The sequence below is a fragment of the Dendrobates tinctorius genome, unplaced genomic scaffold, assembly GCF_039654945.1.
Source record: "Dendrobates tinctorius isolate UK_male_01 unplaced genomic scaffold, ASM3965494v1 ptg000028l, whole genome shotgun sequence".
Classification (NCBI taxonomy): Eukaryota; Metazoa; Chordata; class Amphibia; order Anura; family Dendrobatidae; genus Dendrobates; species Dendrobates tinctorius.
In genome coordinates this window covers 11964230-11979809 of record NW_027361696.1, presented here as the reverse complement: position 1 = coordinate 11979809, position 15580 = coordinate 11964230, and the positions used below count along the sequence as shown (strand labels likewise).

General features: G+C 44.4%; 1 protein-coding gene across 1 annotated transcript in view; it reads right to left on the bottom strand.

Moving 5' to 3' along the window:
* USP48 (ubiquitin specific peptidase 48) overlaps positions 1 to 15580 on the bottom strand; it is a 52527-nt gene that overhangs the window by 30265 nt on the left and 6682 nt on the right. The window contains exon 5 of the mRNA XM_073570138.1: positions 5981 to 6105. Coding sequence (XP_073426239.1) covers positions 5981 to 6105 — 125 coding nt within the window. The remainder of the gene's footprint in view (positions 1 to 5980; positions 6106 to 15580) is intronic.

Here is a 15580-nt window from a genome sequence, read left to right as displayed (position 1 = left end):
CTCAAGAAGGGTTCAGGAATCAAGATTTTGTGGAATAACCAAGATTTTTAATCACAGCTTTCACGCAGCTTGGCATGCTTTCCACCCAGTCTTTCACACTGCTTTTGGGTGACCTCACGCCAGTCCTGGTACAAAAATGTAAGCAGATCTTTGATGGCTTGTGACCGACAAACTGCTCTTGCCGTGCATTTCACCCCAGCTGCCATTTTCTATTCCTTTTGTAGGTCACTTGATGTCATCCTGCGGTTGCTGAGTGACATTCGAATAAGATGACGGTCATCCCGGTCAGTGGAGTGTCATTTTCACCCTCTGCCGGTCTTGTAGCTTTGTTGTCCCCAATGTCTTCTGCTTGACCTTGTTGTAATGGTCTGCAGTCTTAGAAATTTTAAGGATGGAGGCAACATGACGTTCATTGAATCCCTCTGCTAGAAAAGCCAGAATTGAGCCCTTTTCCTCACTAAAGACTTTTCTTTTCAACTACTTTGGCATGGTGAAAAGTTGTTTTTTTCATTCCCATTAATTTTGAGATATTACTAGTGCTTGTTTTGCCATCCAGCTTGTCCTATTGCAAGAGGATTGCAGGGTTTATATTTTTTTTTTAGTTAAATAAGATTTGGTTCAGGTCATCACCTAATCTGAAGCACATTAAGTAGAATGAGCTGTACTCTGGTTGGAATTCAACTGACACTGGAATGGAATGGCTGTCAGACATGTAGAGAAGCTGATTTTTTATAAAACTGCGCAGTGGTCTCTTAATTTTTGCCAGAGCTGTATATGCCCGGCAGGGGGGGGGGGTGGACACAACACAGCCTATATTCCCGGGGGGATACATACCGCACCTATACACCTGGGGGGGGGGGGGGCTAGGGGCGCATACCATACCTATATATCCAGGCGGACACATACCGCACATAAATACCCGGTGGGACTCACAGAGGTCATAACATATGTTATCCTGGGAAAAAGCAGTTTTCCTGGTCTCAGAACCCAGGGCGCCTTCCTGAGAACTCACAAAAATGGAACATTTCACACCTCTGATGATTTGAGGGAAGATCCAAAAGGGACCTGATAATTGCTATTTATATAAGAAAGGTTACATAAAGTGTTTAGAAAAAAAAAATTAATGTATTCATCGGTAAAATAAAATTTTTTAAAAAAAATAAAATAAAATAGGATCACACCCTGGGATAGCTGGTATTAAAATTGGTAATGTAGAGCACAAAATCGGCTTATTTGCTGACGACATTATTTTGTCCCTTACCAATCCCGAAAACTTGCTCAATAGAGTAATGGAAGTGATAGACTCATTTACCCAAGTATCATATTATAAATTGAATATTCCTAAATGCCAAATTCTGAATCTAACACCCTCCCCGTCCAGTATCCGGTAAATCTTAAAGCTGTGTACCCCTTTAGGTGGGATACTGAAAATATAACATATCTTGGAATCCGCTTGGCGTCCTCAGTAGATAAAATGCCCTCATTAAATTATGAAGCTCTAAGACAAAAGATCAAAGGCGACATGCTGCTCATGAGACAACACGACAAGTCCTGGTTAGGAAGAATAGCGTCCGTAAAAATGATCACAATCCCCCCAGATATTGTACGTATTCCGCAACCTCCCTATCACAGTCCCCATGAAAATATTCAGAGTTACAAACAATCATATGAAAATACATATGGTAGGAAAAACAGCACAGAGTTAAAGCAGATATACTATATATCCCAATAAAAGAGGGAAGTCTGGGCTGCCCCTCAGTGGTAAGGTATTAGAGGGCAGCCGTATTTGAACAACTGAGGTTGATGTGGAATGATAAGGATAGCAGCAGGGACCTCACTCCTAATGTCACTGTTTAAATTGTCTTAAACTTGTACTGAATTTATTGTCTGTACATGTCCCCGCTTAATTGTAGAGCGCTGCGGAATATGTTGGCGCTATATAAATAAAAAACTATTATTATTACTACAGACATTGGATAGAAATCGAGAAACATCTCATAAAATGCCCAAATGTTGCATCGTTTTTTCATTCTGGGCCTAACTCCGGTGATGTTAGGAAACTGTGTCTGCCACCAACAGTGGAAGTGGCGCTGGGAGGAATATTGCTGTCCTTCTCTACAATCAGGGAGAAATACCTCATTCCAAAGCGAGATTATGAATAACTACAAATACGACATTTTTTTTTTTTACAAGGGAACAAAGATATGTTTTCACAACTCAAAATTATATGCAATGCTCCTCGCCCCAGCGCGACAAATAAGAGTGCTCTCTGTAAGATACAACCATATGCTGGAGGAGACGTTCCCCTCTCTGGGCTCGTTATCTCCACAAATGGGAGACAGATCTGCAATGCGGGATCACCCCGGGTCAATGGCGGACGTCCTTCTCACTGATTGGTGCACTTAGAATGTGTCCCTATCACCTGGAGAACGCCAGAAAGCTGCTGTACAGGTGGTACTTCACACAGTACAGATTGTCTAAGATCTACCGCAGCTCCCCAGATGTGTGCTGGAGGTGCGGAGACGCCAACGCCGATATGATACATGTCTGGTGGGACGGCCATAAAGTAAAGCAGCTCTGGGACGCAATCTTCCATTTAGGCTGGTTTTTCACTTGCCGTGTATTTTGCGGCCCGTTTTTTCCAGGCCGTATTGCTATGATTTTTGTGGTCTCCCACAAAAATGGGCCACAAAAAAGCCTTCTCAGATCGCAGTTTTCCCCTGTTATAACAAATAGCAGGGAAAAAAACAGCAATCTGCAAATACGGTGTACCGCAAAAACAACTTAACATTGTTTTTGCGGTACCATTGAAATGCATTGCGGCCGTGTCCATAAGCTGTGAAAAATATCGAGCAAGCTCGATATTTTTTCACGGCCGCAAATACAGCCCTGACGGCCATACAGAGCACAGCCCTCCTAATTTTTGAGGGCCGATTTTGCGGCCCCATAGAAATCTATTCGGGCCGCAAAAACGGCCAGCAAAAATTATTTTAAGTGTAAAACCAGCCTTAGTGTCACAGATTAGTGGCATCCCAATAAAAATTGGGAGAGCAGGCGCTTCTGGCCATTGACCTGGACTTAGTTCCACTTGAGTTCAGGACGGTGATTGCGCACATCCTCATAGCTACTAGAATTAAAATCGCAGGATATTGGAAAAACCCCAAATGTCCGTCATTAACTGAGATCGTGGCATTGGTGAATGACAATTGTCTATCAGAAAGGACAATTGCCTCGTCCACCAAAGATACAATATGATATCTGAGGAAACAGGACAGCTGGAGATCGTTCACATAAAACACTGTGGTCATAGAGATGTAATAGAGCTATTTAATCTGTTGTCATCACTCCTTCCCTTTCTCCTTTTTCCTATAATATTTAGCCATGTTAAATTATTGTTATATTTAGCCGATTAATGTTTTGAGGATATTTCTGTAACAATGTCCAATGACTGGAGACTAAATGGTTGTCAATATGACTATTTAAATTTAATAAAAAGCTTTTTAGAGATGGACATTTCATTCTCCAGCAGGACTTGGCACCTGTCCACACTGCCAAAAGCACCAATACCCGGTTTACACACAACAGTATCGCTGTGCTTGATAGGCAGCAAACTCTCCTGACCTTAATCTCATAGAGGATCTATGTGATATTGTCAAATGGAAGATGAGAGACACCAGACCCAACAATGCAGACGAGCTGAAGGCTGCTATCAAAGCAACCTGGGCTTCCATAACACCTCAGCAGTGCCACAGGCTGATCACCTCCATGCCACGCCGCATAGATGCAGTAATTGATGCAAAAGGAGCCTGACCAAGTATTGAGAGCATTTACTGAACGTACATTTCAGTAGGCCAACATTTCAAATTTTGGCTGGTTTCACACTAGCGTTTATCGCTGCGCTTTGTGGGAGGCCATGCACATGCGTCCTGCGCCCCTATCTTCAACATGGGGGCGCATGTCTAGCGTATGCGTTTTCGTGCGCATGCGTTTTTTGTAGTGTGCGCCTAGGCGCACCGGACGCGACCTGTTGCATTTTTGGTCCGTCCGACCTGTCTCTAAAAAACGCATGCGCACGGAATGCGCAAAAAAAAAAAAAAAAAAAAAAAAATCACATTACAGTCTAAACAGTTTAAAATTGCATGCGTTTTAGAAAACATGGTTAGAAATTGGTTGAAATGCATGCGCATAAGAAGCAAACGCATACAAAATGCATGATGCGTTTTTTGTATGCGATTCTATTGCGCAAGAAGTACAGCGCTAAAAAACGCTAGTGTGAAACTAGCCTTCCTGAGATAATGACTTTTGGGTTTTCACTGGCTGTAAGCCATAATCATCCACATTAACAGAAATAAACACGTGAAATAGATCACTCTGTTTGTAATGATTAATATATTTCACTCAAAAGTTTCACTTTTTGTATTGAAGAACTGAAATAAATTCACTTTTTGATAATATTCTAATTTTGTGAGATGCACCTGTATATACCTGGGGGGTGGACACCGCAAACCCCACCTATATACTTGGGGGGATGCATACTGCGCACATATACTTGAAGGATGCATACCACACCTATATATCTGGGGGTACACAAACCACACCTATATACCAAGATGGGACACGCATGCCGCACCTATATACCTGAGGGACACACACACTGCACCTATATACCTGGGAGGATGCAAACTGCACCTGTATACTTGAGGGGGATGCATACCGCACCTACATACCTGGGGGGGAACCATACTACACCTACATACCTGGGGGGGAACCATACTACACATATATAACGGAGGGACGACGCATACCGCACCTATATACTCTGGGGAGACGCATACTGTGCCTATATACCGGGGAGGCCACACGCATGCCGCACCTATATAACTGGAGGGACACATGCTGCACCTGTATTACCCAGGGATGGGGGGGGGGAATGCAATAACACTGTGAAGGGTTAAAACTAAAATCAAAGCTGAAGTTTTGTTTTATCCATTCTCTGAAGGTTTCGCTTCTCCATTTTTGTTGCTGTTAGATAAATTTTTGTAATTGGGATGGGCTGTCATGAAACCAGACTGTTCCCATCAGGTGCAAGATAAGGGAACCGGGGGTGTAGAATTCTGAAGAATATGCCATTAAATTACTTTCTATGCTATTTGGATACGGACATATATGTAGTTTCCGGTTTTCTTGCAATATTATTGGCTTATAAAGTGAAGTATTACCATGATGCTATTGGTAGTTGAGAACTTTGCATAATTAAGCAAAAGATTATAAAAGAAGTGACTAAAATAAAGGGGATTAGTGATCTGTCTCGATCCTCCCGTACAGAGACTCCCGTACAGAGATCCCCGTCTCCGTGTGGTCAATTGAGTTGCTAGCAACACTCTGTGGAATAATTTGGACATCACTGGCTCAACCGTGAAGGGTTAATTTAGCCCTCCATAAATAGCTACCTCGACAACACATCCACTTTGCCGTGCAGATTTCCTGCATCACTCCGGGGATGAGAGGCCGGTCACCTGGCGGTCAAAGCGCCGCCATCTCCTGGTGTACATGCAGGGACAGCCCCGGGCATGGTCGGTGGGAGACAACAGAAGAGGACACAGAGGAACACTCCGTGGGCTGCAGTAACGCGAGCCAACACTGTGGGAAATCACGGGAAGATTTACTAGAGGAAGAGGGGAGAACACAGCCTCCCCGGGCCCTCAGTGCGTGCCCGGTATGTGGGGGTCACCACTGCAGCATAGACAGCCGCAGACATGTGCATGGCACTACAGCTCCGGGGTCTCGTGACGTGACAGGTATCAGCACGGTGGCGGACCCCCTGTCTCCTAGACATGATAGTGGGGGGGTTCCAGCTGAATGCAGGCATCGACACTGCGGTTCCAAGCATGGAGGAAGTGTGAAAACACAGCTACACCCAGCACACCGGGAACGGCGCAGGCACAAAGCAGAGCACTGTGGGCGCAGCGCTGGCACTCACACGGTCACGTAGGCATACTGTCCACAGAACTGGCGCTGGATGATGTCCCGAACGTATGGGTCCTTCTGTCCCGATAGCTTCTCCTCAAGCAGAGACATGAAAAGCTTTGAGAACTCCTGAGCATCCTGAGGGGAGAAGAAAGAGGGTGACACCGGCAACGGGGGGCACCTCAGAATCAGTAATGTACACAGGGAACGCGCCAGCAAAATAGTGAGTGCAGCTCTGGGGTATAATACAGGATGTAACTCAGGATCAGTAATGTATGTACACAGTGACTCCACCAGCAGAATAGTGAGTACAGGTCTGGGGTATAATACAGGATGTAACTCAGGATCAGTAATGTATGTACACAGTGACTGCACCAGCAGAATAGTAATAGTGAGTACTAGTGATGAGCGAGTATACTCGTTGCTCGGGTTTCCCCCGAGTATTTTGGCGTGCTCGGAGATTTAGTTTTCATCACCTCAGCTGCATGATTTACGGCTGCTGGACAGCCTGAATACATGTGGGAATTTCCTAACAAACAGGTGTTCCTCACATGTATTCAGCCTATCCAGCAGCCACAAATTATGCAGCTGCATCGACAGAAATTCTCCGAGCACGCCAAAATACTCGATCACCCGAGCAACGAGTATACTCTCATCACTATTGAGTACAGCTCTGGGGTATAATACAGGATGTAACTCAGGATCAGTAATATTATGTATGCACACAGTGACTCCACCAGCAGAATAGCAAGTGCAGGTCTGGGGTATAATACAGGATGTAACTCAGGATCAGTGATGTATGTACACAGTGACTTCACCAGCAGAATAGTGAGTGGAGCTCTGGGGTATAATACAGGATGTAACTCAGGATCATTTTTGTATTGTATGTACACAGTGACTGCACCAGCAGAATAGTGAGTGCAGCTCTGGGGTATAATACAGGATGTAACTCAGGATCAGTAATGTAATGTATGTACACAGTGACTACACCAGCAGAATAGGGAGTACAGTTCTGGAGTATAATACAGGATGTAACTCAGGGTCAGTAATGTAATATATGTACACAGTGACTGCACCAGCAGAATAGTGAGTGGAGCTCTGGGGTATAATACAGGATGTAACTCAGGATCATTTTTGTATTGTATGTACACAGTGACTGCACCAGCAGAACAGCGAGTGCAGCTCTGGGGTATAATACAGGATGTAACTCAGGATCATTTTTTGTTTTGTATGTACACAGTGACTGCACCAGCAGAACAGCGAGTGCAGCTCTGGGGTTTAAAACGGGATGTACCGTATTTTTCGGACTATAAGATGCACTTTTTCCTCCAAAAATGTGGAGGAAAATGGGGGGTGCATCTTATAAAACGGATGTATCAACGGGTCACAGAGGCAGTAACCAGCTGCTACGGCTAACCCCTGTGCTCACTGCTAAAGAGAAATGAATGATTACTGCATTCCACGCCTATGGGCGTGGAGGGCAATGAATATTTCTCTTTAATCCCTTCACCCCCGAAACCTGTTTTCACCTTCCTGACCAGGCTAATTTTTACAATTCTGACCAGTGTTACTTTATGAGGTCGTAACACTGGAACGCTTCAACGGATCCCCGTGATTATGAGAATGTTTTCTCATCACATATTTGGTGAACGTTTTGAACATTTTCGTAGTTTTCAAACTTAATTTTTATGCCCTTAAATCAGAGTCATATCGCACAAAATGATTATTAAATAACATTTCCCACATGTCTACATCAGCACAATTTTGGAAACTTTTTTGCTAGGAAGTTATAAGGGTTAACCCCTTAATGACCGCCAATACGTCTTTTTACTGACCTGAGAGAATAGCATCCCCATACAGGTGACAATCCAGCAGCTGTCGGCTGTCCAATATAGCTGACAACTTGCTGCATCAGCCACGGTCAGTGTTGGCACCATCCATATCTGTTTGTAAGGGGTTAGAGGCAGCTGTCAATAGTGACTACATCATAAGTGGTTAACAGTGTGTGGGCCTCCTCTTTATCCCCATCAGCACCCTGAGAACATGATCCTGCGGTCCTGATGTTTGCTATAGCAGTTCATGACCAAATAGTGACCTTAAGCGGTCAGTTCAGAGGTTAATGACATTTAGGTGGAAAAAATACATTTTTTCATTCCTGTCATGCCACTTTGTATTCATTCCTTAACATCACCTGACAGCAGTTTTCAATTTGTCAGGGGTGCTGTTTTGAAAATGGTATCACTTTTGGGGTTTTCCCAATATATAGGACCCCAAAGGTCACTTCAAACCTGAATAGGTCCTTCAAAAAATAAGTTTTGTAAATTTCCTTGAAAAAATGAAAAATTACTGCTTAACATGTGCCCGCAATAGGCGCGGGCGGAATCGCGATACCCCCGCGCCTATTAACTAGTTAAAACCCGCTGTCAAACGCTGACAGCTTGCATTTAACTAGTACTTCCGTTTAACTAGTACTTCCGTTGCCCGGCCGGAAATAAGAGCATCGCCGACCCCGTCACGTGATCGTGGGTCAGCAAAGCTTTGCCATGACAACCACAGGTCTCAGAGACCTCTATGGTTGTTGGTGGCAGATTGCTTTGAGCGCCACCCTGTGGTCGGCGCTCATAGCAATGCTGTATTTCTGCAAGATATAGGTGATCTGAGCATCGCCTATATGTAGCAGAGCCGATCAAGTATAGCATGCTTCTAGCATCCTATGGAGGCTATTTTAGCATGCCAAAAACTGTAAAAAAAAAGTTTAAAAATTAACGAAAAATAAAAACAAAAAAGTTTAAATTACCCCACCTTTCGCCCCAATAAAAAAAATAAATAAAACCTACATATAATTGGTATCGCCGCGTTTAGAATCGACCGACCATTAAAAAAAGAAAAAAAAGTATTAACAGCGTAGCGTAGCGAGAAAAAATCTAAACTACAGAATTACTTTTTTTTATTAAAATGCAATCCCTATAGACTCCCTCGCGGGCAGGGTCCTCTCTCCTTCCGTACTTGTGTGTCCCTTGTCTTATACCTTTATTGTACTTTTCTATATTTCCGCTTTTCACATGTAAAGCGCCATGGAATAAATGGCGCTATATAAATGTATAATAATAATAATAATAATGCAATAACGGGTGATCAATAGAACGTATCTGCAAAAAAGTGGTATCATTAAAAACGTCAGCTCGGCACCCAAAAACTACAGTACAACGTTGCCATACTGAGTGACTCGGGCGGAACGCTATCTGCCTCCTTGAGCGCAGATTTTCCTAGATTAGTTTGTGGATTCCATATAAAGAGCCCGAGTGCTAGAAAAAGCAGAATCCCCCCTCAAGCGACCACATTTTGGAAATTCTCTACAGATGTAGTGACGATTTTGACCCCATTGATGTTTTCCAGAAACAGGCAGCAGTGGATGTTGCTGAGTGAAAATTACAAACTGCCGTTGTAGTGACCAGTACATTATGCCCAGCTCATGCCTCTGGAGACACGCAGCTGTAAATTTGGGGGGCTCTCATCACTACAAAAATGCCAAACATGTGGGCACTAAATGTTGCTTAGGCACACTGGAGCACAGAAGGGAGGGTGGCATTTGGATTTGGGAGCGAAGAATTTGCTGAATTTCTTTTGGGAAGAAGCCATTTCGCTTTTCCAGAGCCTTTTGCTATCAGTAACATGGAAACCCCCTATATTTCCATTAACAGATGACAAAGCTAAGTGAGGTCTTGCTTTTTTGTTGATTACATTGAGGTTGTGTTCACACACAGCGGTTTTTTTTTCTCGCTTTTTCCAGCGGATTTACCAAAAAATCCACTCAAAAAAACGCTTAAAAGAAGCTTCCCATTCATTTTAATGCATTTTGCATTTTTTTGTGCATATTGATGCGTTTTTTTTTACCACGAAAAAAAATGCTTTGCGGTAAAAAACACAGCATGCTCATTAATTCTGTGTGTCTGGGGATGCGCGGCAAAAAATCGCGGCAAAAAAACGCATGTTTTCTGGGAAGGAGTCCTGTTTTTATGCCAGAAATTTTCTGCATACGTGTGCACATAGCCTAAAGCTTTTATAGGGAACATTTTAAATAACATTTGGGATCACATTTATCCGGCACTCTACCCTGAGCACTTACTTTGGGGTTTCCATCTAAATCTCCGAATGACGTGACAGATGAAACCAGGGCCGGACTGGGACAAACGCAGCCATACCACACAAACCCCGCCAGCCCACATACTATAAGGGTACGTGCACACGCTGCGGATTGTAGTGCGGATTTGGCCGCGCAGATTTTGTAAAATTCGCAGGTCAAAATACCTGCGGTTTTACCTGCGGATTGCTTTGCGATTTTGCCCTGCGGTTTTTCATCTCCTCAATGGAGGAGATGGCAAACCACTGCGGATTTCGCAGAAAGAATTGACATGTCAATTCTTTCTGCGGTTTCAAAACCGCGCAGAAAAATCCGCACCGTCTGTACTGCGTTTTTTTATTCCCATAGGGAATAATGGTACTGTACACCGCAGCAAAAACTGCTGCGGACCCGCAGCGGCCGGAACCGCAGAATCCGCAGCGTGTGCACACACCCTAAGGCCATGTGCACACACCCTAAGGCCATGTGCACACGCTGCGGTTTTTGCTGCGGTTCTGCTGCAGTTTTGACAGCAGCAGTTCTGCAGCCAGTGTACAGTAGCATGTTATCCTATGGGATTAACATTCTGCTGTGCACATGCTGCGGATTTTTACCTGCGGAAAAGCTGCGTTTTTTTTTCCGCAGCATGTCAATTGTTTCTGCGGATTCTGCTGCTGTTTGCCACCTATTCCATTGTCCAGGTGGCAAACCGCAGGCCAATCTGCAGGTCATTTTACCTGCGGTTCCGCAGATATGAATCCGCAGAAGAATCTGCAGTGTGTGCACTTAGCCTAACACTCCTCAGCCGCAATCAGTGAATTTTTGCTATATTTTGTTATCCTCTCATCACTCTCTTAAAGGAGTTATTTGAAGAGCCACATGTGAATGGCGACTGTGCGTATGACTGACCACAGCTCCATTTACATGGTGCTCTACAAGGCTACGTTTCCCAGGATCATGGGGGTCCCAGCAGGCACATCCACAACAAAGTCATACCCTATCCAGAAGATAGGGGAGAACTTCCAAATTTGGATAACCCTCCATACAGTATTATGGCCACCACATACTGTAGCCCTCCAAAAACCGCACTACGGGGACCAGGCAGTCCTCCATACAAGCACTACGGGGACCAGGCAGTCCTCCATACAAGCACTACGGGGACCAGGCAGTCCTCCATACAAGCACTACGGGGACCACGCAGTCCTCCATACAAGCACTACGGGGACCACGCAGTCCTCCATACAAGCACTACGGGGACCACGCAGTCCTCCATACAAGCACTACGGGGACCACGCAGTCCTCCATACAAGCACTACGGGGACCACGCAGTCCTCCATACAAGCACTACGGGGACCACGCAGTCCTCCATACAAGCACTACGGGGACCACGCAGTCCTCCATACAAGCACTACGGGGACCACGCAGTCCTCCATACAAGCACTACGGGGACCACGCAGTCCTCCATACAAGCACTACGGGGACCACGCAGTCCTCCATACAAGCACTACGGGGACCACGCAGTCCTCCATACAAGCACTACGGGGACCACGCAGTCCTCCATACAAGCACTACGGGGACCACGCAGTCCTCCATACAAGCACTACGGGGACCACGCAGTCCTCCATACAAGCACTACGGGGACCACGCAGTCCTCCATACAAGCACTACGGGGACCACGCAGTCCTCCATACAAGCACTACGGGGACCACGCAGTCCTCCATACAAGCACTACGGGGACCACGCAGTCCTCCATACAAGCACTACGGGGACCACGCAGTCCTCCATACAAGCACTACGGGGACCACGCAGTCCTCCATACAAGCACTACGGGGACCACGCAGTCCTCCATACAAGCACTACGGGGACCACGCAGTCCTCCAAACAAGCACTACGGGGACCACGCAGTCCTCCATACAAGCACTACGGGGACCACGCAGTCCTCCATACAAGCACTACGGGGACCACGCAGTCCTCCATACAAGCACTACGGGGACCACGCAGTCCTCCATACAGCACTACGGGGACCACGTAGTCCTCCATACAGCACTACGGGGACCACGTAGTCCTCCATACAGCACTACGGGGACCACGTAGTCCTCCATACAGCATTTTTGGCCCCATATATAACTTCATACAGTATAGTGGGCCCCATATAATTCTTCTCCCTGTTCCCTGCTGCTCTGGTCTCCTCAGTGTATTCTGATCCTCCGCACTGCTTGGCACAGAGGATGTGATGTAATGATGTAATTGCGCCCTTTGGGCCAAGACGTCACAGAGCTCAGACGCAGAGGGGGAATGACGAGAAATTAGCGGATGGCTCCCTCACTACTCATTATTGTTTTCAACTGTGTCAGTGCTGGCATCGGAGCCCCACTACTTATGAGCCCCATGCCATGTCCTCGACGGCTTGTGGACCCGGCACTTGCCTGCTTGTGCCGGGTGGTGATGTCTGCCTTGATAGGTGTCAGAACTGAGCACCAAATATTATTCATTGGGTGAAATGCTTTTAGGAAATATACCGTTAAATCAAAGGGATTTATAAAAAGAAAATAATCAGCACACCGATTAAATAAGAAAAAAAGTGGAGGACTCTATTTGCCCATGTGGTAATATTTCAATCCCATAGCAGAAAAATGATCTGTTATGGATCCAAAACGTTGTCACATGGGCTAATAAAGAGTTCTCCACTTTCCACAATTAATCGGAGAGCATATAATATATATATATATATATATATATATATATATATATATATATATATATATATATATATACATACATACATACATACACACCCCCACATACATACACACACTTAGAGCAGATTCTTATATTTAAACCATGTATACAGGACAGGGGGAATGTATCCAATGAACACAGATCCACACTATATACTGTGGTAAGGAATATAGAGTGGAGCTGTGTACATACTATATAGTGTAGAGATGTGCCAGTGTATCTAGTGTGGATTCTATACTATATACACAAATCTACACTATATACACACACAACTCTACATTATAATTAAGACCGTGTTATACTATATTATGTTGCATACATCACATTAAGACTACTGTATATACATTATATAGGTGATACTGCAACTGCTGTGTATAGTCACAGTATCACTTTTATAATGTATGTACAGCAGTATCACTTATAATGTATATCCAGCAGCAGTATCACCTATATATTGTATACAGAGCCGTCTGTACACAATATGTAGATGATACCGCTACTGATTTATATAATTGCAGTATCACCTATATATTGTATATACAACAGTTGCAGTATCACCTATATGATGTATGCAGACTGCTATCTATACATTATGTAGGTCATACTGCTTCTTCTCTATATATTATATAGGTGATACTGCACAGTATTTCCTATATATTGTATATACAGGAGTATTACCTATATATTGTATATATAGCATTCTGTACACATTATATAGGCGATACTGCAATTATACAAAGCAGTTGCTGTAATATAGACTGCTGTGTATAATTGCAGTGTCACCTACATGATATATACAAAAGTCACAGTAACTCCTACATAATGTACACTGCTCAAAAAATAAAGGGAACACTTAAACAAAAGAATATAACTCCAAGTAAATCAAACTTCTGTAAGATCAAACTGTCCACTTAGGAAGCAACACTGATTGACAATCAATTTCACATGCTGTTGTGCAAATGGAATAGACAACAGATGGGAATTATTGGCAATTATCAAGACACCCTCAATAAAGGAGTGGTTCTGCAGGTGGGGACCACAGACCACATCTCAGTACCAATGCTTTCTGGCTGATGTTTTGGTCACTTTTGAATGTTGGTTGTGCTTTCACACTCATGGTAGCACGAGACGGACTCTACAACCCACACAAGAGGCTCAGGTAGTGCAGTTCATCCAGGATGGCACATCAATGCGAGATGTGGCAAGAAGGTTTGCGGTGTCAGCGTGTGCACGAGACAGCATGCGCTGACTGGCTTTGTCAAAAGTTTTAGAGGACCTGTGGTCACTTTGCAATTCAGAGCCGCCGGCCCACCAGGCAAATGAACGCCTGGGCAGATTATCAATCCGTACCTGGATGAAATCCCCCCAAGGAATCCATTCACTATAATGAGGCAGGAAATTTACTCTGCACTCCGTCTGCCCTCTGTTAAGTGGTGTTTTTTTCGGAAGTGCACAAAACTGTGGCCGACAGCACTTTTATGCAATCCTAAAAAGACGGACACCGCCGATTCACAGTGACTCCATCTGCCTCATTATTGGGAATCTTCCGCCAGAGGTTCTGTCTGAATCACATATTTCAGAGATTTACACGGAAACCCACTGTAAGCGCTCAACGCAGAGCGCAGGATAAATGTGCGCCAAGCCTTACTGCGATCTTTGGGAGGCAGAATGGAAAAAAATAAACAGCATGTGAAGAATTGGTTTTGTTTTTTATGCATTCCTCATGCAGTGTGATTAGGCAACTTTATTCTTCAGATCGGTGCGATTACAGCGATACCAGATTTATATTGGGTTTTTACGATTGGCTGCTGTCACACATAAAGATGCTTTTTATTGCGAAAATCAGTTTTTACCATTTTCGGGCACATGACATTTTCTGCTTGTTTTCTATTACGGCACTAATCCATACCTCCCACTCCCGACTCCAAGACTTCTGCTCTACGCCAATCCTCTGGAATGCTCTACCCCAAGAAATTCGGACCAGGCACAACTTGCACAGTTTTAGGCACTCCCTCAAAACACATTTGTTCAGCACAGTCTATCACATTCCCTAATCAGTCATTTTATGTGTAGCCCATTCACTATCCACATCCATCCCCCACTCCTTCAAGATGGCTGGACCATCATTGTAAATACACACCTGTAATTTGTATCTCCCCCACTTCATTGTAGATTGTAAGCTCTCACGAGCAGGGCAGTTTTATTTTGCTTTAATCATTGTATTATTGCTAAAGTTGTTACTTTTGACTGTTATGTTTGAAACTTAAATTGTAAAGCACTGCTGAAACTGAATCTCTCCAAAACTGAACTTCTTGTGTTTCTCCCCTCTACTAACCTCACTCTACCGAACATCGAAATAACCCTGGAGGGTTCAACCATAACTCCCAAGCAGCATGCCCGCTGTCTTGGGGTCATATTCGACACAGAACTTTCCTTTACTCCCTATATCCGATCACTCACTCGCTCTTGTCACCTGCATCTTACAAACATCTCTAGAATCCGACCTTTTCTCATCTTTGAAACTGCTAAGACTCTTACTGTTGCTCTTATTCATTCTCGTCTGGACTACTGTAACTCTCTTCTGATCAGTCTCCCTCTTACCAAACTTTCTCCTCTCCAATCCATCTTGAATGCGGCAGCCAGGGTCATATTTCTGTCCAGCCGCTTCACCGATGCCTCCATCTTGTGCCAGTCATTACACTGGCTACGTATTCGCTACAGGGTCCAGTATAAACTCATCTCTCTCACCCACAA